The following is a 27767-nucleotide window of genomic DNA, read 5'->3' on the forward strand; positions in this document are numbered from 1 at the left end:
TTTCTGAGTTGATTAGAGTGATGGAAGTGTGTGATGGAAGCAAATGACCCATTCACTGTTGGTTTCCATTTGACCATGATCAAAGGATACAGTTTCAGGAAGAGATGGCTCGGAGTGATCTGGATTGCTGCTCAAAGCAGGTAGCGCTGACAGTACGTGCTTAACTATTTGCAGGCTTGACAGCATGTTAAGGTTACCTGAGCAACTGAGCGATCCTTCAGAATTTCTTAACTATATATATAGTGGTGAGGTACTATGTACGCTTTGCTACAGATGACAGTTGTTTTGTGACCGTGTCCCACTGCTAACAAGCAAGCAACAAATGATCTTACGGCTGCTGAGAGAGCAGTGCTGCTCTTAACATTTATGTAGTAGTCTTGTGATATTCCAGGTTTAGAAGACGAGCAGCTTGTTTTACTGGACATGTCATTCGATATCTGTACAGTACGAACGCTTCAGTAAAAACCCCTCTCACTCCTCTGTACAGTAAAAGTGGGACAAACACTTTYAAACATGGGAGCTCAAGGGCTGTGTGGTGCTTGAAAATGTGCTGTGTTGTTGCCATAATCTGGTGTTGCTTTTTGGTAAAGATGGAGTGGGCCTGCTGTAGAGTGGAGGCACCCCCCGACTGGGATTCGGGCAATGCTTATGATGAGAAAGAAGCACTTTGAAACTTGCATCTGTACCCTGAAATTCATTGCATTTTACTGTTGTGCAGGGTTATGAAAAACTGCTTTCTAAGTGGCATAATGATGAATACAAGACTCAGTAGAATTGACCTACATAGGGAAAGCTTTTGTTCCTGGGGAGATAGCAGACTGAGTCGTAGCCACGCACGTTTGCCCAGATATGCTATAACACTCCAGCTGTGGAAGACCTCTTGTCATGCAGGTTGGATTGCTCATGTCAACATTTTTTGAGGATGATGCTGAGAGGGTTTGTCCTCTCTAGCTTCCCCAGTATGTGTGCAAGTGTGTGCAAAATTAAAAGATTGTCACTAGTTGCTATTAGAGAACTTCTACCTAATCCCATCAGACTGTCCCAGAATGCATGCAGTCAACCTCCAGATTCAATTTATAATATCRTAGCTGCAGAAAAAAATCCATGTGCCCCAAAACCCCTCCAGCTTGCTCAGCATCAACTGCACTTCTAGAATGGATCAACTGAAGTTCATCTCTAAGCTRTTTTCTTAGTTCCTTGTTACACAAAGGCCAGGCAAAATCATAGCAATAGCTGTACCAGCTCAGACTGAGGATGCGCTTAGTTCAGTGCGTTGTCTCCAGCTRTGCCAGCTGCTGTGCTTTTTGATATTATCTGTAAGACAGGTTTAACCTATGTGACATCGCCTACCTTTCTGGCTGTGGCTGAGACTTGAGCTCTCTACCTTTATTCCGCTGGAACAAWAAAAGTTGTTTGGCCTTTTGCAAACTCGGACAGCTTTTGTAAGAGTCGGCATACATGAGGTTACAGGAGATATCAGTGCGTCATGGATTAAATGTAGAAGCTGTTTGGTTGATTTCTCTTGCCCTCAGAATGATGCCAATGTAGGCATGATGCATAAAATGTGAAACTGAATTTCCCCAAACCACTCTTTCTGCAGGCTGCTCAGGGAGAGACTGTATTTTTGCTTGGATTGCACAGTGATGTGGGCTATTTAAGTACATTGTGAGAAGGATAAACAGCAGCGCTGTGTTTGGTGGTCTTTGCTCATGCGGGACAGCTGGACAGACTGCAATCTCTCTTTGAATGAGACGGGGTCGTGTTGGTCTGTTCCGTATGTAGTTACCTTGCTGCGCTGCCATTTTAGAACTTTTCAGCAAGGAGTTCTTTAAAAAGATCTTGTAAGAAAAATCAAATCCTGACTTGGCAGCCTGTCTGTCTAATCTTTGGTAAATGCAGATGTGCATCTTGGAACAATTTACTCCTGGTTGTGTTTAGTGCTACCAGAGTGACTGTTCATTCCCACATRTGGATCATGGCTTCAGAAGGTAATTTAAACAAATGGAGTGCCACTTCCAATTTTTCAGGCTTSCAGTCTAGGAGCCAAAACTGTTCTCATGGCTCCAGCTTGCCCACCCTGGCTGTGTCAGTTCCCACATGATCTGCCAAGTTTGCACAGAACTGTTTGTGGCCCCCTTCCCATATTGATGAGGCAAAAATTGCTGCATGAAGAGCTGCCTGAACTTAATTCTGACTTTTGGGGTTTCAGTGTGAAGTGAGGGCAGGAGGAGAGCAGGTATTATACCCTCGGTCAGCTCGAGGCGACAGCCAGTGCAAGCATACAGGGAGAGCCCTATTTTATTGATTTATTGAACTAACCAGCCTTGGTCGTGTTTCTGAACTTAGAGGTTGTGCTAACTTCTAGCTTTGCCCTCTGGCTTTTGGTGGCGATTTGCTAAGTTTATTTTGAAATAGCAATTTAACTATGTAAGCAGTTAACAAAATGCCGTTAAATACTAGACTTTGTTCTCTAGAATGAAGGTTGGTGCTTCWGGTTAGCGCTGGGCTTTGTCAAATGGGTAGCGTTTCCTGGTGATGTGCTTTAGGAAGGACAATTTGATAGCAGAAAGTGGGGATCCTSTATGTGGCATTTAGACAACAAGAAGCTGAAGAAAATGCCTACACTTTTGTGTTTTGTGGCTGTTTAATTGAACTACAGCTCTGAGTAAAAAAGAAGAATCGCATACAGTAAACCTACCCACATGATTCCTATGTCTTAGATGAAGAACTTCATAACTACAAATGTTTGACTGGCAGAGGTTGATAGTCTCCTTCCTAATGCTGATTTGAAAGAGATGGGATGTAGCCAAATTTTTACCGTGGTGGAGTTAATCAGCCTTATACTTAAATTTCCCAGAAGAACTGATGAGGAGAGCCCTCTGGTAGACGACTGACAGAAGTCAGCAGTGTGAGGCATGTAACGAAGGAACGCCTGCGTGAAGCAAAGCAGGCCTGGTTGGTTCTGCTGAAAGGAAATGTTTTCAGTCCATTGAAAGAAAAATCAAAGTATGTTTTCAATTTCCTTGTATGGTTAACGTGTTTCTGTCCTTGAGATGGAAGAGGAAATAATGCAAAATGKGAAGAATACTGCATTTGTAGTTTAAGTTACTCCTGTGAGTGGAGGGATAAAATGCAGTCTGATACACTGAGTCACCTCCCCAAAGATGCAGAGTACACAGAAGCTTTGTAGACATTTGTAATGACTATTAATCTGTCTTTTCTTCTTTGAGTGTTACACTCGGTGATTCCTTAAGTTGTAATTACTTGCTACGTAATCTGTGCTTCATATGTATGAAAAAGCTCAAATACYGAAAATTCAGGCATTCAAGGTTGAGTATTGCAGACTTGTTTTAGGATCCCCAAACGGATCTGCAGATTGGCTTTATTTGTTTGGGTTTTGTTTTCTTGCAGTTTCTGCAAGTATAAAAGAGACTTTGTCCTCTGCAGGGCCCCGAGTTTCACGTTCACAGGGAGAGGCATTGAGTGAATTCCAGGCTGTGGCTTTTCTTCCACGTGCCCCAGCTGCATTTACCTGTATTTAGTGCATGTGTCTGACTCAGTGTTTACTCTTCAGTATTTAAACATTCCCTAGAAATTAAATCTTTTAAGAACATTATTCTTCACACAAAGTGCTTGTAGAAGCTCAGTTTTGCAATGCCCACGCTCATGTATTGGCTGCTGTCTTATTCCCTCAGAACTTGATTTACGATGGCAAARTGAAGCAACAGTCACAATCAGAATTTTAAAATTACAATTCAGAAATGTGCTTTCAAAATAGCAGTGTCTCCTTACTCTAAAAATACACGATTGTCCCTTGCTTTAGCTTTATAGTGTTTGGGGGTGGTGATGGTAATTTGTCACGCAAGTTAGGACTGTGTTGGTGCTGAGGTGACTCAAGCATATTGGTTGCAGGCACTATTCAGAAATTCTCTTCTGAACTCTCCAGACATCCAAGTCCTTGGTTGCTGCAGGTCTCCTRCTTTTCCAGCCAGAGCTACTAGCGTGTTGGAAGAGTAATGTGCTTAATTTGCATAAATGGAGTTACAGTGATGAGATGGTGAAGTTCATTTCTACTTGTGATTTTAGGCCCTTTACCAAATACTCTCAGCAACGAGGGTTAGAGGGTTCTGTTTGATATTGGGAAAAGTGGTGGAACACTTGAATGCTTAATGTGAAGCTTTATTCCCAAAGGGTGTCTCTGGAATTGCCGCGTCCTTCCCTGAATTAACTCCTCTCAGGAACTGTATTGTGATTAATCTTGCACATAAATGTGAAACTCGAGCACAAGATCGCACTTTGCAGCTGCTGGGATGGTTTGCCTGTCTCCCTTGCAAGACTGGGTGAAAATGTTGCCTCTGCTTTGCCCCCTTCTGTTTCAGGATTGAATATAAACAGCACAACTGAGTTGAGAGGGTCAGCTGCAATGCTTATCTTCCAGCCGGGTCCTGCTACTGGTTTCATCTGGCTTGCACTGCCCCTTAAAAACTACCAGCAGAACTGGAAAAAGTCTCCCCTCTGTCCCCTACAATAACTGCTTGATCAGGGTCTGTCTTCTGTGCTCCTTTCATCAGTTGAGCTGCTGGAAATACAGCTGGGAGGACTCCTCAGTTTATCCACCTTGACAAGGGGCAAGCGTGCGTCTTGAGGGCTCTCGCTCGGTGTGAGAGGTGTGAATGAAGYGGTATTGCCTGTTTTAAGACTGTGGGCTTCCTTAGTGTGGTCCTTGCGAAAGTGCCAGTTGGGATCAAAGGCTCTTTCCTCTGTGATTAAGCAGCAGTTGGCATCTGGCACGGGTGGAAGTACACTGCCCGAGTGAGAACTGGCTCCTCTGCTCTTCCYCGGCAATCTCCTCTGCCCGTGTGGCACTGGGTGGTGGTTCACGCAGACCCRCTGTGCCCTGAGAGGCTCTTGCTGTATTATGTTTTGGCTTTGGAGTACGTTTTCAACTTCTGAGTGTGTTTTTTGTGGGTTTAAACCATTTCTATTGATAAGGGAAATTAGATACAATTGTTAAACATAGCTTGTAGGCTTTTCTAGTGGTGTAACTCAGTTTGATATCAAAGTGATACTTTTTTTTTTATAGATGGTCTGTGCAGTTGCTGCTGTGAAAGGATGCTTTGTCAAGCTCGCTTTGTCATGAATCAAATTTAAATTTTATACTGATGCTGCATTTGTATTTCCACAAAAAAACTTCTTGGGAGTTTTCTGGGGCAAGGACAGGGTTCCAAAAGCTACAAGAAGCAGSGACTGTGTTTCATCACTAGCAACTGTTACTGGAAATAAATGCAAAGGTCTGTATGAGTGTGTTKGGGTTTTTTTCTTTTCTTTCTTCTGTCCTAGGAAGCTATTAGCTTTTCACTTGTTGGAAGGGTACAGAAATTTCTCACTTTTCTTASGTRTTCCCACCCTCACCAGTTGGTGGAAATACTGCTGCAGGTAATTTGCTTATTTCAAACCAGATTCTATAATCAAATGTAAGGTGCCACCATGCATCTTAATTTTTGTTCTTATAAACCCTCCTGAAAGCTTAAGGGCAAAGGCAGCCATTAGTTCTTTTGCTTAATAGTGGATTTGGAGAAGCCCTGAAAAGATAAATAGGTTGCAAAGATCAGAGAAGATGAGCTTTGACCCAGCCATTCCTACTGTGCCCTTACAGGCTCGTGTCTTCAGAAGTATTCCCGCAGAGGTGTGTTGCAGGGTGCTGTGGCTATGGTTATATGGTTATRCCGACAGGGAAAAATTCCAGCCGGGCAGTTACCTGGATGTGTTAGCGGAGGGATGCTGGTGCCACCTTTTTGCCTGTTCTCTTCCCATCAGAGATGCTGCTGTGACTGTGTTGAGGTTTTAAGGTCACTAATTTTAATGTGGGCAGTAAATGTCTTTCTGACTCAGTGCAAATAATGACAAATGGATACCTGATGTGTAGGGGGAGGCAGCTTTCCTGAAATCTGTGCTGCTAACCCTGGACAATTTGGTTTGCCTCTAATTCAAAGCACATGTAAGAAGTGGGCAAGGAAGGGGCTATCTGGTGCTTGGATTTTTTTTCTTGGTCATTGAGGGTTAATGTGTTGAAGCCTACATTCCTTACAGTTCCACTTTTGGCTTCTCTTCCTAAAAATTTCCACTTCATTTCATAACAGTTTTGAAGTGAGGGGTGGTTATACTCTGGAACCTTTGCTTGCTGAGTTTGAAAATGTTCTTTTGTGAAACTAGGGGAATGGAATCAGCTACAGTTGTTTTCAGACTTGGAGGCATTTAGAACAGATCTTGCTTACCAATAATTTTAGTCTTCACTGCATCAGCTAATTGATGGATTTTTTWAAATTAAACTAAGGGTTAGAGATAGTAAATAGAAGCAGTGGTTTTGAGAGCGAAATTGTTCTTTTTGCTGCTTTCTTGGAATCATGATTAAAATTTGGACATTTTAATGCTGCAARTTTGTATTTGACTGACTTGATTGATCCTATCCCTTTTGGAGCCAAAGGCAGACTAAGTTACTAGGTTTTGCAGGCACATAGTAAACATTGTATTTAATGGAAAAGTCCTTGAGAGGTAACCTATAACTTTGTAAAAGCTGTTTGAAGCGGGCAGTGGTTTGACAGAATAACAGGATGACTGCTTTGAGATTGCTTATTATCTCTGATCACCCCTCGCTGCTACCTCTGGTCCGGATTCAGAGACGTGCTTTGCGTGAGTGAATTTCTGTCATTTCTTGGGCCTGYGCTCTGTAGGTGTGCGGATCTGGCTTTGCCTGAGTATTTGAAACCGTGTTCGTTTTCTGATGCTTTGTGCACTGGTACCCTGCATGTGTATGAATACTAGACGCCTCTGAGCCTAATGACAACACTGGCTTTGTACTTGAGTTACTTTTGCCTCATGCGCTGATAACTTGACCCTGAGAGCCATTGCTATGCTGCAGTGTGACATGAGAAATCTTTCTGTAATTCTCACTTCAATTTGCTGTGAGGCTTCACCTGTTCTTAAAGTCCAGCCTGTAGATGTTTTGGGATTTTTTGGAGTGGGAATAGGATGAGTGGTCCAGAGAAAATACCAAGATCCAAGACTTGGCGTATATGGTGAGAAATGCTTGTCCTTCACAGTACTTTTTATTTTCAAAATGCTTTGCATTTCACAGAAGCAGCTCTCTTCTCTGGACCTGTATACGTTAGTTCAGCCACGAGATTAGGGCTCGGGAGTCGCTGGTTCCAAGCGTTCCTCTAACTGCCACCACAGTTTTCCACGTGAGAACGGACCGCTTCTGTAACATGCGTTTCTGTGGGTAAAGAGAAGTTACAGGAATGAACACAGGTATCAAATGGCTTGCCTGCCATTGAGAACAGATTAATCCTGGTGGCTAGTACAAAGTCTTGCAAAACCGTGCGTGCTTGTCGTAAACACATGTACGCGGTAGTTGGCATTTAACGCAGGGTAATTCTGAGGAGCCTGGGATCTTTAGATGCACCGAGGAGATGACGTTTTTAATGCTAAGCCAGAGGAAAGTGCAGTTTACAAGACATCTTGTGACTAGGCCACTGCTTATTTGTTCCCATAGAAACTGCCATCTAATCACGGCAAACTATGTAAAGGCTGTTACTGGAAATGCAGTGTCTAAAAATTTCTGAATACATCATTTAGATCTGGCATGTGCTTTGCTTTATCCTTCACCTTCATCTCGTAATCTTGGCCCCTTCCTGCTAGGTATACTCAAGATTCAGTAGCGTTATTGCAATTGTCACCTTTCAAAATTAATCACAGAAATAAATGCAACAGTACCACCTTCTAATTTTGAACATGAAATTTTCTGGGTAGAGGAGGTGTGTTTGTTTACATGTAGGGAACTAAATGATAAAGGAGTGCACCATTTTGAAGTGTCTTTTATCCTGCTCTACCCCATTTTAGTAATGAAAGATATATTCAGCAGTACCTCACTGTCAGTATGTTCTGCATTTGTGGAGTCCTGCCCTGTGCAGCCATACTTCAGTGTTCAGCTTGGTTTTCCAGCGTGCGTTTTGTGCTGACCTTTCGATTACAGCTGGATTGCAGGTACAGTCTCTGGTAATAGCCTTCTGTTGCAAACTGTTGATTCACATTTGAATGCATCTTTGAGATCTTAGTTTCTATGGATTGTATGCAAAACCTTGATTTAATGGCTGTTTTATGACTTTGTCCATGGGATGAGTCTCTTTGTAACTCTGACTTCATGATCTTTCTGGTAGTTTAGCAGCCTTTATAAAGGCTGACACACAGATATTTGTACTTTTATGAAACAGTTGACAGTCGCTAGGTACCGTCCGCTCAACCTGTCTGCATGATGCGCTCTACTTGTGACCAGGTAAGCTGCTGAAATGTCCTCCGTATAAAGCACAGGCCTGGGACCTGGCATTCTCCCCGAGCTCACAGGGAGCGGAGGTAGCTGTGGACCTTTGAGATGTGCTCTTAATTCACTGTGCTGTACTGTAAGCACAAGATTTTACTGTTTGGCAGTCACAGAGTTGTAGCTGCCTTTTTTTTGCAAGCGTATGTTGTAGCGTTAGCTATTGGTCTTGATTTATTTTGAATATCCAGGTAGATTCACTTCAGTATAAAAAAGACTTACGGGCTTAGGAAAATACCTGTGCATGTTTGCATTTCAGAGCCCAGAATACCGTATTTCCAAGTGGACTTTATAGTGCATGAAGTGGAATAGTGACTCATTCTATCAGATGTCTCTTATCTGTCACTTTAGATTTTCTCTGATACTTCTGTGATCCCAGTGTGACATATAATGTTCTTTATAGCCTTCTTATTTAACCATGAGCTGGTGTGCTTCTGAACATAACTGCACATAATACRAAATATTTTTAATATGCAGTTATATGATGGCATTACTGCAGAACCTGGCCTCCTCCCTAGTATGTGGGTATAATTCAGCGTAATAACTCAGTGTATAGCCACCACTGCTTAGGCTGTGGAAAGGCAAAGGRAATGGGCAGCTGAAGTTGAGTGAAAGGGATTGTTATGTGGAATGACAGATTCCTCTGGAGGTTGCTGGTGTTTGCAGAAGGGAAGCCAAGACATCAGTGCCTAATAACCTCCAGAAGTCCTCCAGATTAACCCCTGAAGGTTCTCGGGAAATAAATGAAAAGCCAGGATAAAGGCTCTCCCTATGGCTCTACTGCACGTCCTGGTACAGTGCCAGTTTTATCCAGGTGGCATCTTACGGCACACTGGTATTAAAATTTCTTGAGCTGTTTGGAAAATTTGTGAGCTAAACCAGAACTGCTCTCATTGCATGCATGTGGCTTTTGCCATTAAAAACCAGCAGAAACTAGTTAGTATGCATCAGTGCTGGTGGTTCGTTACAAGTCTCTCACATGAGCTGAGTTAGGGTAGTCTGTCTTTTCCATGAAAGCTTGTAGACCTCAGTGATGATCTTTGCATTATAAGCATAAAAAAATTGAGAAGCAGATGTGGGTTGTGTCTTAGCACTGTGCTTCTTGCACACCATCTAACTTTCTTTACTGCTCACTTGCAATCAAATCTCTCTTTTTTTTTTTAAGCTGTGTAGCTTAAATTTACTGTTTTACCTTGTCATTTCCATCATTTTTTAGGTCATGACTGAATTAGAGCAAAATGCCTATCCAGGAGAACTTTCAACAGAAGTTTTAAAACCTGCCTCTTCCAGTATCCTAGCAGTTCTGTGAAGACTTTCTGTCAGTATTTGAGACGAGTCCTTCCCTAAAAACCTGGACAGCAGGCTTTGTAGGTCTGTCTTTTCTCAAGTGAAATCTCTACATTGCAGCAGGCACAGCTCAGTTACTCAGCAGGGACGCTGGTGGCCACGGCTGTACGGCATTCTTGATACGCAGCCTGCTGTGACAGATTTCTTCCTGCATGTGACTACGTTTCCAAAACTGTGCTGCTAAGCAACTCTGTCCAAGAGTCTAGTGTTGCTCTAACGTACTGTCAACGAGTAACAGTCTTGTATTATTCCCTCCAGCTCTGCTGACTGCAGCAAGAACATTAGCAATATAAGAAACATGTTCATTATGATATAGGTGATCTTACAAGCTGGTGCTGACCTTGACAGCTGAAATGAACTGGACGCATTAGTTGGTGTGGATACTGCTCCAACTGTCACTCGCTTCTGGGTAAAGTAACAATAAATCAGTTACAGCTGAAGTTTGCCCTGGTACTTTTACAAGATACAGTGCAATATTTATTAACAAAGCTTCACTGATCTGGCACAGTTAGGCTTTTAGGCTTTTTAGTTTTAATAATATGGGCACTTTGACAATTGAAGTAAAAGCCACTTAAAATTTTAAAATGGAGATCTCATAAAGCTGTTAAAAGTCAGATGTCAGAATGGTAGTCAGCTATTACGTACAACTAAAATCTCTTGTCATGCTCTAGGCAAATGGGTATTGAAGGCATTGGTAAATTAAATCTTGTTTTATTAAATGTTTAGGCTGCAGTGCAACCTCGAAGTTGACTAGCTGGCTGTACCACTGGACTGGGCACTGTCTACGCTGTAGCCACAGCTCCTGCTTTGGAGAGCTTGTCTAGAACTTACTCCCTGTTTTATTCATCTTGGCCACTGCAGGTGATTATAAGAGGGGTTTGACTGGGTGGAAGTGGGGGGAAGAGGGGATGGAGGAAGTAAACTTGGAAGATGTTAGCATATGAAAATGTCCAAAAGAAAAAGATAATTATTTTAAGACATAGGTGAAATTGCTCTAAGTCATAGGTGATCCAATAAATTCTTCTCTCTGGATTCTTACCTTCATATTCCTTTACTGGGGTATTCAAGCATATCTGTYAGTGAAGTAGAGGCAATTTAAAGAGCTGCAATTGGGGAAAAAAACAAACATAACAACATTCGATGGAAGATTAGGAGTCGTGTATCTTCAACCCAGTGCCAGCAGAAACTTTTGAGTCATTCAGGGTGTAATTCCTGCAAGTTCTGGAGACTCCAGCTCCTAGTAGCAGCACTTTTTACTCATATTCTCGAAAACGGTCTAGTTTTTTTAATATTGTTATAGCCTGTGGTATTATGTTGGACATTGCTGGGGATCTCACGGATGTGTCACACTGATAAGATAAATGAATCCACTGTGGTCTCCTCCTCTCTGCCATCTTTGCAAATAAAATAACTGTGCTAACACTTGTGTATAATTGCCTTGTGAGCTTAACTGAAATGCATTTGGTCTTACCTGCTTACAGTCTGACTTTATTTGTAGTGGATGTGAGGACTCAGTCTTGTGCTGAGCTGTAATGCAGCATCAGTGCTTCTTTAAGTTGTTGGAAGATGTGAAATCAGAAAAAATACCTAATGCATGTTTGAGTTTGCTAAATACTTTTACATTAAATAAATGTGACAGGATTGGAAACACTTCACCAGAGTCACAAATGCACRTTTTGGAACAAACCTCAAACAACTGCTGCAGCATTGGATGGTGTTGTCTTTTCTGATTAAGCTCCACACAGTGTCCCTGTGTTAGGGCATGGAATTGAACTCTGCTTGTGAAAGGCATTTCAACTTTCTTCTCGGTAATGGCTTTTCCTCTTATTCTTGCCTGCTCTGTTTCCAGGCAACCTGGCCTCCCGCAGGATCTATGCACCCCAGTGACGTCCTTGCAGCCCTCCACCCCTTCTCTGTCTTCCCCCCAGCCCGCCCCAGATGCTCAGCCTTTTCCGCTGCTGCTGAGGTGCAGAGCTGAACGCATGCAAGCTGCTTTGTTTCCCCTCCTACGTGCAGTGATGTGCACTTCTCTCCGTGTGTGGGAAATACAGCAGATAGACAAGAACATCCTGTGTTGTCACCTGATTTTTCCCAGACCTTTCCTTGCTTCTCCTTGATTTAAAACGATTAGGTCAGAGTCATGCCCGGATGCCGCCGGTGTTGCACAGGCATGGGCCAACCCTGATCACTGTATGGTTTTAGGCAAAAGTCCGGCTGCTTGATTACTCCATGGGTGGAGGGCAATTAAGAAAATAGTTTGAGTGTAGAGCCCTGAAATAAAAGATAACCTGTATTGAAAGGGGACTAGGCTGAGCAAGTTTTCTTCTTAGGATTTGTTTCATTTCTCAGCTTCTCTTACATGCAGGTTGTCAGGGGGGCCAAACTACGGTGTGAACAGGAATCTGGCTGGGCCTAGGCAAAAATGCTGTGTTCATATCTGCTTCTCAGAGTGATTGGATTTGAGCCTTGTCCACAAAATAGGTTATGCTTACTTGACCAGGATATGCTTTTAAACATCAAATTTGATTATTTAACCAGTTTAAATCAGTTTAAATGTACCTCTAGTTCTACACTAGCTTAACTAAGCTCATTCAAAAACCATTTTAATTAACAAATGCAGTCTTTGTGTGTTAAGTGCCCAGATTTGCTTTTCATTTGCATAGAATCCATGGAGGTAACACTGTGGACTGTCAGCAGATCATAAGGCTGAAACATAGTACTATTCATTTCTGAATGTTCCTTTCTTTCGCTATAACAAACCCACACAGTATTTGCATTGCCTCTGTAGATCTGCCTATAATTAATATAAGGCCAGTGCTAATGCTACAAGCAAAAGCTRCTTTCCAATTAAATGTCTGTATGATGTGTTTTACACCTGCAACTCAGATTAGATTTGACCAGATATTGGCCTAATTCGAAAATTCAGTTCTATGAACTGATTAAAGCATGTGCTGGTTTGGGAGCTCTCAGTCTCTTACAGTAGAAAAACTCTCATTACAAAGATCTTGAGGCAAAAACAACATGTAAAGAAGTTGAGTAAGAGTCGACGTGGAGTGATCCAGCAGAGGTGAGGAGAGAGGCTTTTGCTTAGTTTTTGCATAAGGTTTTTGTTTTKGGGTTTTTTTGCCTTATGCTTAAGCTGACTTTTAATACAAAGTTCTACTCTGCAGTTCTAGTCAAATTGCTGTGAAGTTCAACTAAATCAAGTAAGCACAAAGTTATATTTCTCTTGCCTTTCTCTGGGATCTTAATGTCCATAATGCTATTCAACAAAGCCTGTAATGTGGTTTATATTAGCATCTTCAGTAGCCAGTGAAGATAAGTTAAAATCTCTCTATAGCTTCCTACTTTTACCCAGAGTCATGAAATGATGAGGAAGAGCTCTGTGGAACTGCTCAGCTTCTGACCTACGATGTGCAGTAACTGTGACAATTGAAGGGGAATACAATTTCTGGAAGCCTGTTTCAGCAAGCTGATCAGACTTGCTTGTTGCTTGCTTATTTCTAACCAAGCCTGGCTGAATGTCATTCCTTTCATCTTTTAGAATGGGAGGGGGGGAACAGTGTGCATTTAGAATTAAGTTGCCTTTTGACACAGAAGCTTGTGCTGTTGAAGCAATGCGTTTAAGGGGGGCATTCACTCTTGTACATATTTTGTAGCTAAAGTCACTAAAAGGACTGGTTCAGAAAGTGCTTTATACCTACCAAAGATATCTACTGTTGTCCGATCTTGGGCATTTGAGGAGAAGTAGTAATGTGAGTTGAGATCTGCTTAGTACTTCTGCAAAGTATGTCGAGATTCCTAGTGACCACAAGAGGCAATATTCTTCCAGAATGTAATATTATATCCAGGGAGTTATTTTCATTACCCGGAAAAAGCTTTACTACCAAGTTTGCTTTTCACATCATCTCTTTCTGGTGGGAGGATTTGCTACTGTGTACTGACCAAGCATGACAGTTTAGTATGCAAGCTCTGGCATGTGTGGGTAAGTGGAATGACCGATGGAAATATCCTAGGTAAAGCCATCCTTTCTTTTTGGAAAGAGAAGCTGCAATTGTTAGTGTAGTTAGTACTAGGCTGGAAAACAAGGAATGAGTGCTTTGGTTGTCGGCACAGGTACAGACTGGGCACCTACAGTGCATTGTGGAAAAACTTCCTCTAGCTCTAAAGGTTCTAACAAAGTTTGTAGGCTGTTGTATGCACACTGAAATGATGAGATTTTTCTTAACCTGGCTTAGCCAGTATGTTGCACTGTAGATATGAATGTTGTTTTTGTGCGTCTGTCATTGAAATCTCCCTTCCATTCCCTTAGGGATAAGGAAAAGTCATAGCAGAGTACAGCATTCACACAAATAGGGTATTAACATTGCAACAGACCGAAAGGATTTGGTCGTAAAACACCACCAGCATTTTCTTCACCTTGTGCAAGATACAAGTGACTGCATTCATTCTGAAGAGGGATGTGGACAAGGTGATAACTTCCTTCCTGAGCAAATGCAACTTTTCGATACGCATTTTGGTCCACAGTTTCCTGCCCTCAGTTGCTGCCAATATTTGCATTTATACTACCTCCAAAAGCCACCAATTTTGCTGCAAAATGGCCTAGTTTTATCTGCTACATCACTTTTAGTTAGGTAGTTAATTCTGTGGAGTAGATGCTTCTATTTTGCCCATGAACTTGTCAGAAGAAATTTCATTTTGTTCAATAAAAAGCATACTATTATCTATCTAGCTAGAATGTCACCGTCAGGAGTGCATCTTTTCTGCAGAACACTTTATTGTGACTAAAATTGCACAAATTGCCTATTTGCATCTAGAGAGATCACTTCTAGTGACCTAAATGTACCAGCAGACTTGTGATGACAGCTTGCCTGAAAGAAATGTGCCTATGCCATCACTGTCCACTCAAAAATGCAGAGTTGCTGTAGAGTAACATCTATCAAATTGAGCTCCTGAAATGGGAGGTGACCCACAGTAGCCTAGGGTTCAAGCTTTGTTTTTTTCTCACATTCTTGTGCCCATATGCCAGTTAAGTGCTTCTGTATGTAACTAATACACACATCATCTTCTAAATGTGTTTGCTAGCTTATCCAGCCTAGGATTCTCTTTTGACTAAACAACTGTGATGTGGAGGAAAAAAGGCAAGGGTGGAACCTAGCCTGTTGAAAGGGATATATGACCACAGTGGGCCATATAGTATCATGCAAGTCACCTGGAAAGAGTGAACAGTCCCCATAAGCTGAGCTTCAACCCTCTTGGTAGGTTGCAACTTGATGCTTGCCATCCCGCTTGCAGCAAAGAAGGGGCAGGGGGCAGAAGGGAAGAGGCTGTATTTAACTTGGCAGCGTGCAGTYGTGTGCAGCGGTGTTAGGTAACATGATCTAACACTGATACTTGGATGTAGCCTTTATTAGCTGCAAAAATCATCCATCTGGTGGTTGTGCTCTGCTAACTTAGTGACATGCAGGAGGATAACAGCCTGGACTCCCAAGTAGCTCCATGTACATCAGGCTTCACTGGACTGCTGTTCTAGTGAGGTAGGTTTGTTGTGAACTGCTGTGTATCTGTCTGTAAGCAGTGCTTAACTCCAGTTTGGGTGCTGATCCTACCCTGTCTCTGAAAGCTACATTACTTTTCTTTGCCTTTAGATTGACCTTTTCCAAGCTCATTCATTTATTAGTCCAAAGAGCCACATGATGACAGCTTCTCGTTCTTTTGTGCTATTCCAGGTGCCTCCTGGAATAATAGAGGAACCAAGTTACATGGATATATTGCCCAACAGTAAAAGCATATGTAGTGAATGTTTGTTCAGGGTTTTCCAGGAGGGATTTGGAGTGGGACTCCTCAGAAGAATGCTAGGAAATGTTTTTCCTAAATAAGCTTGTTGAATTTTTTTTTTTTCAATGCAGTCAATTCGTCAGTGCCATCTGTTGCCTCTTGTTATACTGAGGAGATCAATTGCTGACTTATGGGAACGCTTACTGGCACAATTATACTTTTATAACTATTACTGATTAGGCTGACCATGTGGTGGCATTCTGAAAGAAGCGTGTTTTCTTTTCCTAATTTAACTTACACCACTATAGRAACAACTGAACTGAAATGGAAAAGGTGGTTCCTTTCTAGAATAATTGCCCAGGCAGGGCATTTTAATCAGAGTTATAATTAGATCTAAACAAGTGTGTGGCATGAATAGATGTTAGCCCAGGACAGGGTCTTCAGCTTTTGTTTTGTTCATTACACAGATGAAAAAGGAAATGTTTACTTATTTGTGACTTCTCTCCATTGAAAGCTGACTACTGATTTCTACCTTTTGTTTCCTTCTTTTTTTATACTTTTCAAGATGATGTTCATTCTCAGTAGATGTGTAGCTTCACTGGTTAGATTTGTGCATGACTGTAAACTTAGTTTTGGGAAGTCTTTCATAAAGCATTTATTTCTTGCAAGCTGATGCAGGATATTGGTCTGTCTCCATTACCACTGAAGTCAATGGAAGATTGGCCAGTGAGGAAAGGTAGCCAGGTGAGAGCTAATTGCCATTTTAATGTCTATCCCTTTTGAAACTACYGATTTCAGACAGAGATATATACAGTACAGACTCCTCTGTCGGTGCCAAGTGTTGTGGGCACTGGCAAGCTGTTCTTCGTTGCTGATCTTCAGTATGCTGAGGATACGACAGGTATGTGTTTTTGGTGTGTTCTTGATTTTTGAGATATTACAACATCTCAAAATGTGTGTGTGACACAAAAGCATTCTAAAAGCAGTGTTTCCCTTACATACAGGCAAAGACCATTGATCCAAAGGTTCAAAAATAAATACCCAAAATGAGGACTGAATTGAAAAGCCTATATAGTATTGAAATATTTTCTGAAGAAATGTTGTTTGCGAGCAACTTTTTAATAAGTGGCCATTCCCTCTGCCACCATCCTCAATCATATTTCTCTCTCATGGTAGCTCTGGTGGAGAATATCTGCCTTCTGGAAAGGTGCTGTTGTGCTTCTGGCACAGAGTAGCCCACTGAATCCTGAAGCACTTAAATGAAGAGTGTGATGGCTGTCATCTCCCTGCTGGAATGGGAAATGTACTCCCAGCCCACGTTTCACCGAGCCTCCTTCCTTCTTCCTGTCTGCCAGGCCTCTCTCCCACTTCTGTCTGCTTTGTCCTGAACTGCCAGCATAAATATATTTTCCTTGATGCTGGCAGGACAGTATTGTTTCAAGGAAGTTTACATGAATATTTGCCACACTTAACTGATAAACAGGATGTCTATATAAGTTTTTATTCCTACAAGTAAGTATTATCTCCCACACCAAGATTTCTTGCCTCCTTTCAGAGACTCTCGCCCTGGGTATGATCTTTTGGCTTCCTTTATAAACCAGACACACTCTTCAGCTGATGAATTGTCTTTGTCTGGAGTTTTGGCACTTCAGTCCATTAAAGCAGCAAATGGCAGGAAACTTGGCAGTACCATTATCCGAGTCCTCCTTGAAGAGAGCAAGCTGTTGATGGAACAGAAGAGCACCCTGGGAGGTTAGCTTCCCTCCGGCTGTTGGAGGGAYGTGGTCCTCTTCCATGGGCAGCAGCCTGTTCTGAGACCAGGACATTCAAGCACCACCAGCACACTGAGTGGGGGCCAGTTTTACAGCACAGTGTACCACTGAGAAGATGCCCATTTATTAGTAAAATACACCAATAAAACACTGCCTTTCACTGTGTGAAAGGCCAAAATAATAGTAGCAATAGTAGTTTTCTCCTTTTCTGACTTTTACTAAAAAAAAAAAAAAAAAAAAAAAATTTCACCTGGCTTCTGATACCATGCTTGGTCGTACCTATACTGAACGGTGGCAGAAACATAAAGGAAGACCTTGTTGGCTTATTCGTCAAAAAAAAAAAAAAAAAAAAAAAAAAAGTAATTGCAAAATCTTAAAAGCTTGAATCCATTCTACAGTTAAATTCTAACCCTGGATGGCAAGTTCTGCTAAAATTGAGGAAGATATGCTAAATTCTTCCTTTGCAAAAAATAGCTCTAAAAATAGTCTTCCCATGCATACTATAAGGTCAGTTTTCAGCATGATGTTCAGTGGAAAGGGCATAACCTATTGAGTAGTCCTGTCTTTGTCTAAAGTCTCCTGTTGCACAGACTGAGTGTGTGGATACATCAATGAATGCAATGCATGTTAGCCATATCCTGCCTTAAATTATCAAGCTTTTGGTTGCCAAATGAGTTTTTAATATTTGGGATTCAGCCACTAAATCAAAGCCAAGGAAACATACGATTAAGTGACAAAATGCTAACTTCTTGTTTCTCTGCTTTCAGGCTATATTGAAAAGTTTTTCCAAGCAATTACTTTCATTTGTGCTTTATATTTTATGATTTAAAGAGTCACTCAGATCCCTGCTCCATTTCCTTTTTAAGACTTGCTTTGAACACAGTCTTTGAGCAGTTGTTTCAGACTGAAAGCTATATGTAGTCCTGGTCTTTATTATCACAGATCATCTCCAAGTTAGAGTGTCCCCATAGACTCATTGCCCTGAAATAAAGGGTGGGAAGGTGGAAGCAAACTAACAGGCAGAGCCATGATCTGCTTTTGAAAGACAGGTCAAGAGAGAGGCTCCCCCCCCCCCCCTGGATTTTTCCTTAATAACAATGACTTGAGGTTTTGGGAAGGAAAAGCAAGAGTTTGTCCAAGCCAGTAATATCACAGTAAGCTCTTTAACAAGGAGTATACTTAAGATGGAGATTTAACTGCCTTCAAAAATATTTTTCACTGTCCCTATAATGAGAACTGAAGGTATCATGTGACTAAGAATTAAATTGTAGCCTCAGTACTGTCTCTTTAGTTATTGTGCAGTGACATTTATGAAATACAGTCAAAAATGTCCTTAGCTCCTAGGGCAACAGAACACGGGAGGAACTAGTTCTTCAGAAACACTATAAAGCTACTACTTGATTAAGCCCTTTATGTCTCTTGCACCACCGTGAATCCAGTCGTATGTAAGGTTGACACCTGACTGCACACTCTGTCCTTACAACAGGTTCTGGGTCTACTTCTACCTGACTGTGTCTCAGTGGGAAATCGTATGCAYAGCAATTAGCTTAAATTAAGGGCTGCAGGACTCGGTGTGGGGATCTATATCTGTTGCTCTGTTGTCATAATTCTCTGCAAACAGCTGCAATGGTACGAAGGCATCCTGTATCAGCGCGATGACGTGCAGAGGYTAGCTGTAAACTCTGCTGACGAGCGCATGCTCCCTTCAGAGTGTGGGTTTGCCTGCCTCTCGCTCTCTTCTCTTTCCTGACCAAGCTAAGAGATGGTGTGGGAAGCTCTGGCATCTGGTGATGGTGAACAGGATGGGAGGTGAACCTTGATGGCCCTCTGTTATGTAAAAGCCTGCTGGACAGATGCCTACCAGACTTTAAAATCTCATTTCTGAATGCAAAATAGGAAATAATACCCCTTATTGGTATCAGTGATAAYGAAGTGTGCCTTTTGTGGGGCTTCCAGCTTTTACTGCCCCTCCTTTTGTTACTTAGCTGCCCACTCTGCTTTCATACTGCTCTGTGATTGAAATTTCCACTGCTTTTGATTAGGCTTTTGCCTGGCAAATGCACGTATTCAGCACAGCATTAGAATCCAAAAAATACAGAGCAGCGTTCAGCTGAAGTGCGTTGGCGGAGGGGGGGAACATGGAAACTAAACGGACAAGCCTTCTGGCTTTGAAGAGCAAGACCTCYGCAGTGACTTGAGTGAGTTTCGTCAGTTTAAACATTTCTTTACCTTCTCTTTACAAACTGTTGCTTTAGGAACTTAACTTGCCTTCYAAATAATGATTTGTTCCTCAAATTACTAGGGTAAGTTTTAGTGGGATCCAAAAAGGGGAGAAAAAAAATGTTTTTGAAATGGTGGGAACATTTTGTTAATTGGTAGCAGCATGTATGCTCCAGGCTTGGCATACATCCCCACAGCCTGTAAGCTTCATTAACTTTTGATAAAAGAATAGTTACTTTTTCAGACTCATTTTGTTTTAGTACTTCATTGTTTAAGAAACTAGATTATTGTCGTCTTCCACTTCTAATTGTAGCCTGATCTGTGCTTTATTTAATGAAGCTTAGTCTTACTCCCTCCTCTCCATATTTTRTATGGCATTTGTCGGCATGAAGGAATGCACTTGTTTTCGGGGGTAGGTTTTGGGGTGTTTCATGATGCTACCCAGAAACTGATTCTTTCTGCATAAATAACACTGCTGACCTGTAGTTCTAGTGGTGCCGTAAACGTCAGTGTTCCCTCCAGTTGGAGCAGGAAGCCTACATGCCTGTACTTTTTCTGATGTTTGTTATTGGGGTGAGATGCTTTTGTGGCCAGAGCAGCAAGTTGCTGTTAGCCGGAAGAGCTGTTACCAGAAGCGCACAGGCAGCAGCACCACGACTCCTCTCCCTCTGTCCAGCCACGACACGCTGGCTTTCCCCTTGTGGCCCACCTCCGACAGCAGAGATGCAGTGCATCATCTATAGAGATACAGGTGCTGGTTCCTCTCTCAAAGTAGAGGGTGTTGATTAGTCTAACAGGAATTTCTGTGGCTCCTAGTCCATTTGGACAGTGACCCCAGTGAACCTGTGTGTTGTGCTGATGTATATTAAGTGTGCTGCCATGTGCTGCATAGATGCTGCTTGCTAGTCCACCTGCTAACGTGCTGTTTTCCTGTCTCCTTCAGCTGAAGAGAGCTTTGACAAATGCCCGAGTGACTGGGAAGCTTGAGCCTCCCCCGACACACCTCCCTGAAGCGAAGGTTGTTGATGCAAAACCTTCACTCTTTCCTCTAGTCAGAATGTGACTGGCCTTTAGTGCTGTATCAGGCCAGTGCGGCGACTCTGAGTGGAGTAAACTAACAAGAGTTGAAATCRGTCTGCTCTAAAATGGTGTAATTAGAAGATCGAGAAGAAAGCACCCACGAAATAGCCAGGGATCTAAAGAAATGCTTCATGGAGCAATTGGTTAACCACCTACTTAAACRTTTTTATTATGGAGCTCCTGAGAAGTACAGACACTCATTATGAAGGTGGAGTTTGAGCTCTGATTTGAGGGCTGGATAGCCTGCAAAGAGCTTGGAGCACTGAGCAAAACCGACAAGGAGGAGGGCACTGCCCAGTTGTAGGGCTGGTGTCTGCCTCCTGAGCTGTGCCATGCAGGGAGGTGAGGCTCACTCGCAGTCATGAACCGCTGTCCCTCAGCTCATCAGGACTTGATTCATGCAAGGTGAAAAGCAAAGTCACCTTGGTGCGGAGAAGCTGTGGGTTGTGTTTGAGGTCTCGGCTGCCTGCTGACTTGCAAATTGCTCTTGACTGAGCTTGTGGCAGGGAGTTAGCATCCCAAGGAATGACCCTTCAAAATTCATCCTCAGTGGGGCCAAGATTCAGTACTACGCGTGTGGTGCTTGCTTTATTGCCTTGGGCAAACTGCTGAACTCCTGTCAGCAGAGTTCTCTCCTGGTAGGCTACGTTTAGACAGGGCTTGCTTTCCAAAAGGAAGGGCAATGTGCACTTAGCAGAGCAGAATTCATTGCAGTTGTTTCCTTGCAGCCAGGTTTTAGATGAAGTCAGTCTGGCTGATGTGACCAGAGGACTTAAGGCAGCCTTTTTTGTACAGAAATCCTGAATCATCTTTACTGTGGAGGGAGAATATTAGCCAGCTGGGAGATGCAGGAATGGAGAAACCGATGTGGTGTGTTTTGGAAGGCCTCAAAACCCCTCCTTCCCTCTGGAAAAAAGGCAAAGCAAACAGCATCCCTTCCCCAAGYCCCAAATGCAACCCAAGCTCCCCCTCCACCCATGAATTTCCCTGCAYTTTCCCTTCAGTGGGAAGCACAGAGGGAATTTCCTAGTTCCACCCTTGCACGTTCTTGAGGAAGCTCTGAATTTTCTGAAACCGGAGCACAAGGGAGTTTCCCCAGACATTTTCAGGAGACTTTTATGTTTTTATCTATTGCTGGAGGCATTTGACTTGAATGAGTAAATTTTGAAGAAACTCCTTCAGAAATGACACGTCTCTCTTTTTTAYATCTTTTGAAAATGGATTTAGGTTTGCTCAAGGGCTACTCATTTTGATTGAACTTAGAATAAGAGCCTTTATAAGATGTCATCTTCTCGTTGGTGTTTACATTCCTTTGCTGCTTCAGGTATTGTGTGTGTTGGGTGTGGAGTTTTATGGTACAGTGTGTAAAGCATACAGTATTGTCTGGTGACAATATATATGTATGYATTGGTTTAAGCTTTACAAAAGCTTGTTCCTACTGGGAAAATCCTAGGTGAAAAGAGTGCAGTGAGAAAGTTTTCCGAGCCCGCTCTGAATCTTCAACTTTTCCAGTCCACTGTTGAGCATTGTCCTTAAAAATACAGTGTGGATTTACCAAAGCTTTAGCTAATGGAAACATGTGCAGCTCGCGTAGCTGCTCTGCAGCAGCGGGTGAGCTCCAGCCCAGAACACTGCTAGCCTAGAACATGACATCAACAATTTGTCACCCTGTTAATCACTGCCGGTTAATGCTTGGCAATTTTATGGAGTGGGGTCTGATTTTGCCATTTCACCTGGTGTCTCAGCTCTAACTCTGTTCCTGCCAGCAGCTGCTAATTCTGAGCACTAGACCTGGCCGCCTTACAGTTTCTGCTCTTCCTCCAGTAGTAAGCATGCTCAGTGACCTAAAAGTCTGGAATTATTCCTGTGTGCTGAATTAAGGGTTTTAAACAGAAGAAACAGCTTATTGTGTTTAGTGCTTTTTCGAGATTCTGTTATGTTCTGCTTGCATGCAAAGCAGTTTTTCTCCTGGCAAAGACTTTATCTCATGAAATACGAGGCTTAATTTTCACGTGCTTTAGATTGTTCCCTTAAAGATCGTTTCTCACGAACAGTGCCATGCCTATTAGAGCATCATTTGGCATTCCTCTTGGTGGTTGGAGCTAAAAGAGAATATTACAGGCTTCAGCTGGCTGCAGAACTGAAACCAGCTTGTTCAAGGACTTGTGAACAGTTTGAGACTGGAGTGAGTTTTCTTCATTTGGACTTGCTTCTTGCTTCACATCTCTCTCTGAAGAATTCCTACCATCACCTTGAGGCTTCAGTACCTTTGCGCCCTTGCCTTTGCACCCCAGGCTTTGCACTACCACCACCACGTAAGGTCACTTGGAGGGCCAGGACTGCTAGTGGTTCTCAGTTTTGGTGCGTTGGGGCTGCATTTGGTGCAAATACTGCAGAGTGAGCTTGTGTCAACTGCTGACTTTCACTAGTAGTATCTTGTCCAAGGAAGAAAGACGGGACTTACGTGTGGTTTTAATCTTTACAGGTTTCCAGTGTGATTCTTTTTTCAGTAATGTTTATATAAGATCAGAAATGACTAAGAGTGCAGAAGGGTAGGAATGGTTTAAGGAATACTGGATGGCATGCTTGAATTTACAGTGCTAACAAGTGACAAACCCAGCAATGTTAAGTAGTGACAGTATGTTGATGACAATTCTTTGCTGTCATTTGGAGGTATCTTTCAAAAAGCACTTTTATTCTTGGAACAGGTGTCCAGTTCAAAGGTAGCAAATGCCTGAGGCATTTTTGGTACTTTAGAGCTTTTCGTTCTTGGAAGAGTGTTGGTTTTGGTGAGGAGACTGTCAGATTTGCAGTAGTGAGTAAGTTTGAGCAGCATTACGTTTTGCAGCAGGATTACTGTGCCATATTAATGTTTGTGTCTGTGGAATTGGGACATCCTCGTTGATAGAATAAAGGCTGGAAGAATCCATAAATTATTTCCTGCCAACATCTCCCTCTCCCTCTCTGCTAGCGATAGCAGCATTTGCTATGAGTTTATTAGTCTTAATGTACTATGTATCCTGTTTACTAGCTTCCTGTATCCTTTCCAAATAGTGAGCTTGCATTTCATATTGTGTGCCATTGTGGGGTTCTGTCCATTGACGCGGCACGTCCCTGTATGTGAAGCACTTGGCCTCATCCCTAGTGAATGTTGCATCTGTTGCAAGTTGATCTCTCTAATTGGGCTTTGGGCTGTCGTGCCGAGTCTTTCTGATGGTGCATCATTAGCATTTCTACCGCAGTGATGCTTTGCATGCCCTTCCCCTGATCTTTGCATGATTCTGCACTCTTCCTTGACAGAATTGTTGTACATTATGCTTTAGCAAAGCCCCTAGGAGAACACTTGTTGAAGTGGTTCTTTTCCCAGGGAAAGTGCCATCTCTGAACCAGAAAACTTGCTGGGTGTTAAGCTAGCCCACAAATCTTGAATTAGTTTGGCATATTATAGGTGCTGTCTTGTGCTTAGGCTTTTTGGTATGGAGGGGGGAGGGTACTTATTAAATCAGTGCTGAGATCTGATTGAGCAGAAGCGCTGTAAATGCAGTATTTGCTGAGGAAAGATGCCTGCCTGCAGGCATAAAGGGTCTGCAGCACTTGTTGGCTTCCGTACTTTTCCTTTCTGCCAATGAGAGGAGGCTTTTCTTCCTCAGCCTCTTGCTCTAGCAAGGTATTGCAGTGCCTGAGAGTTGCCTTTTTCTCCCCTGCTGTATCAGGCCATCTGGAAAAGATTCCTTTCCTTATCTGGATGTGTTCAATTAAACATATATATATATATATATATTTAATATAGTGGACTTGGACTATAGTGCCTTTTACCGTAGCAGGTGTCTCCCCATTTGGAGCACGATGGCATTGCTGTCTTGTGCATGGCCACATAAGTGCTGGGAGCTGTTCAGCGGCAGTGGAAAGACCTTGCTCAGGGAAGGTGGAGGGAAGAGAAATGAGGGAAAATTTTGAGAYGGGGAACTTCTAAGAGCAGCTGACTGGAAGCACTTAGGCTTGTTTAAATTCTTCTTGTGTTGCTTTATAGAGCACTTCTGATTTGAAAATGAATAAATAGCTGAATTAGCCCATTACCATGCCTGCTAGTATTTACCAGCTGTATTATAGAATATGAGATGATCTGTGGCTAATGCAATGGAGTCCATTGCGCTAGTGACTTTTTCCTCTTCTCTGCCTGCCTACCTCACTCTCATCCCCTATGTCATTGTCTCTCTTTTTCAGAAGCTTTAATGATTTTTGTCCCAGGAGCTTACAACAGGGCTAAGGCTCTTTTGCAGGCTTGACTGTTCCTTTCTAGAGTCATGTCTTGCTCTTGCGGTAGAACTGGGTTTATAATATATGTTCAGGTAATGTAATTTCTCAGAAATATAACAACTAGAGTTTGGGTTTTGTCTTACCTCGTGTTCCCAGACGAAGATGTTTATAAATGCATTAAGACTGAGTGTCCAGATCAGCAACTGATGATGTTAGAGGTTTATGGCACTTACTCRCACAATTTTAATTGAGAAATGATTCAAAAAGAGCCCTGACTTTTCCCAGGTGAAACGTGCTAGTGTGTGCAAATGGGCAGCTGGAGCCCTCAGACCACTCTCRCTGCTCTGCATCAACACCGGTGGCTGCCGTAGGCTGTGGCAGGAGGACRCTGCCTTCTTGGTTTTGGATGAGCAGAGTTCAGCAGCAGGTTCCTTCCCTTCTCCCTGTGTGCTTGACAGGGCTCACGGATTAGCCAGCAATTTAGTTCCTGGTTCCACTTGCATCCAAATTTCAGTCATTGAAGGCTGTTACTCCTCTGTGTGGCTAACTGGCAACTTCTCTTTCTGTGTGTTTTTCTTTTATGTAGAAGTATTGGTGTTTTCAGGCTGTTTGGGCACATCTTTCAGCAGTAAATTAACATGGCAACGGCATGGCTGACTGGCTAAGCTGGGAGGTAAAATCTGGGAAACTGTTTGACTAGTAAACTGAGTAAATGTTTGGACTTGCTTGAAATATATCCAGGAGTTGAAAAAATAATTTGTTTCTCAGCCCATTACTGGGTGCCTCTGTGAATGCGCTATACTGTGGTAATGGGCAACAGCCTAAAAATTTCACTACCGGCTGCAATGCTGCCCCCCTAATGAGGTACCTGCTGCAGAAAAATACTCTGACTATTAGAAAACAAAGCTTCTTCCTGCCCATTTGATGGTGAGCTGAGTGGGTACTGTTAAGCTGCTTAGAGATCCCAGACTCTCTGAAGCAGGGACCACGTATTCTTTTCTCGTAGTGTTTAGCACAGCAGGGCTTTATGTGCAGCATTATTTGGTTTTGGAAATACTTTTCCAAATATGTGTTTTGGTAAATAATCTTTTCCTTTTTATTTTTCCCTTCTTCTAGGTTGCTATAAAGATAATTGATAAAACACAACTGGATGAAGAGAATCTGAAGAAGATTTTTAGAGAAGTTCAGATCATGAAGATGCTTTGTCACCCACATATCATCAGGTTATATCAGGTAGGAGCACTGTGCAGTGGGTTTTTCCATCCCTCTACATGATAGCTTTACATGGTACAGTACTGCTGTCTTACAGGATTGTCCCTCCATTTTCCCCCAGGTGAAATACTCCCTTTGATTAGAAGGGAGAGGGAAAAGTGGCTAATTCTTCTCTTTTCTGGGAAATTACGCTTCCGCTTTGGGCTGGCCTTTTGCCTTTTGTCTATGGCCATTTTGCGCTTTTCAGTTTCCCAGTTGAAACCGGACATGGGCTCGCCTGCTCGATATAAGGGAAAGAGCAATTCTCATCTGCTAACAGGATTGAAAGCATGCTGCTCCCCTGTTCTTTTCCTCCTACCCTGTTGTGCTGTGGTCCTGTGGACTTGCTGATCTGCTCTCTGCTTTGCTGGAAGGTGATCGATAGAAACAGCAGAACTGTTTGTGTGTTGCTTGCAGACTTTCCTCTGGCTTATTTGGCATTTTTACTCTGCAAACAGAAGCACCAAGGGCAGGACCACGTGTAGGTTGCTCTTTATGCACACATTTGGTGCTGTTCCTCTGACTGTATGGTTGAATAGAACAACAAGGAAGGTACAACAGGCCAGAGACAAACAGATAGCAGAGGGGTGGGAACAAAGAAATAAAGGGGACAAACACCTTGGTGAAATTTTAAATGCTGTTTTAGAAGCTGCTGGATAGATGGAAGACTCCCTCCCTATGCCTTTCTGATACAAGGGCTGAAGCAGTGACTTGCAGCCAAAGAGCACTTGAAAGCTCTGCACAAACTCCCCTCTTTTGCTTGCAACTCCAGCTCTGGGAAGCTCCGTCCCAGTATCCTGCCAGAACAAACCACTGACCACTGGCTTTGTGCAGGACGACCTGCCCATTTGATGCAGCAGTAAAATTGCCAGGGCTTGCAATCACAGGCTGAACTGTGAATAGAGAGGGCTTCTCTCCAAACTATCTGGTGGAAAGTCTGTTGTTCTTTAGGGTGGGAATATGAAGTGGAGAAAGGGCTGTCCTGGGCCCTTCACCTTGATCTTCAGCTTGGGAAAGTATTAYGGTGTTACGTTGCAAGATCCATTAAGATGGGTAGTCTGCTGTTCGTATCCACCTGACCCTGATAGCAGGCACTGGAATGTGGAAACTTGAAATTCTGGGGGAAATATGCTAGAATTTATTCCTTTTTTAATGAGTTATTGGTGTTCACATATATATTTTAAGGAAGAAGTTGTCATGAACCACAATAGAAGTTGCCATTCCCTAGAATCAATTGGCRTCTATTCAGGATTGATCTGCTTCTGGTCTATGCTTGATAGATATAAGTAATCATTCAGACTTCAAAGCTAAAACTGAGACAGTAAGACTGACAGGTAACTGTTTTTCTGTTTTGGCCAAACAGCAAACTGTGAGATGCCCAAGGCAGCACTGGGGAATTACATCATATTTAAGGCACTTGGGGAACCCTTCTTTGCAAACTTACTCCTTAATGCTGTGGGTTTTTTTTGTTTTTTGGGTTTTGTTTGTTTGTYTTTGTTTTGTTTTGTTTTTTTGTGTGTGCAAAAGAACTTGCTCAACCTATTTTAATCTGTCTAAAGCTTCTGGTATAATACTCAACAGATTACATTCATGACTAGACTTCCCTAAGGTGAGAAGAGAGCGCTCACTGTGGAGCATGTTTCATCTGTTCAAGGGTGCTTTCAGTAGCATTTTGTTCTCCAGATTTT

General features: G+C 42.5%; 1 protein-coding gene across 8 annotated transcripts in view; it reads left to right on the forward strand.

Annotated features, from left to right (window-relative positions):
• Positions 1-27767, forward strand: part of SIK3 (SIK family kinase 3) — a 101431-nt gene that overhangs the window by 26548 nt on the left and 47116 nt on the right. For 6 of the 8 annotated variants that reach the window (XM_085303105.1, XM_085303109.1, XM_085303106.1 and 3 more), the window contains exon 2: positions 25945-26061. In XM_085303105.1, the coding sequence (XP_085159231.1) occupies positions 25945-26061 (117 nt within the window). Of the gene's footprint in view, positions 1-10494; positions 10583-19448; positions 19470-25944; positions 26062-27767 lie in introns of those variants that run through there. The other 2 variants (XM_085303113.1, XM_085303108.1) reach the window with 2 other exon arrangements.

This window comes from Rhea americana, unplaced genomic scaffold (assembly GCF_003343005.1).
Source record: "Rhea americana isolate MKP2758 unplaced genomic scaffold, rheAme1 scaffold_197, whole genome shotgun sequence".
Lineage (NCBI taxonomy): Eukaryota > Metazoa > Chordata > Aves > Rheiformes > Rheidae > Rhea > Rhea americana.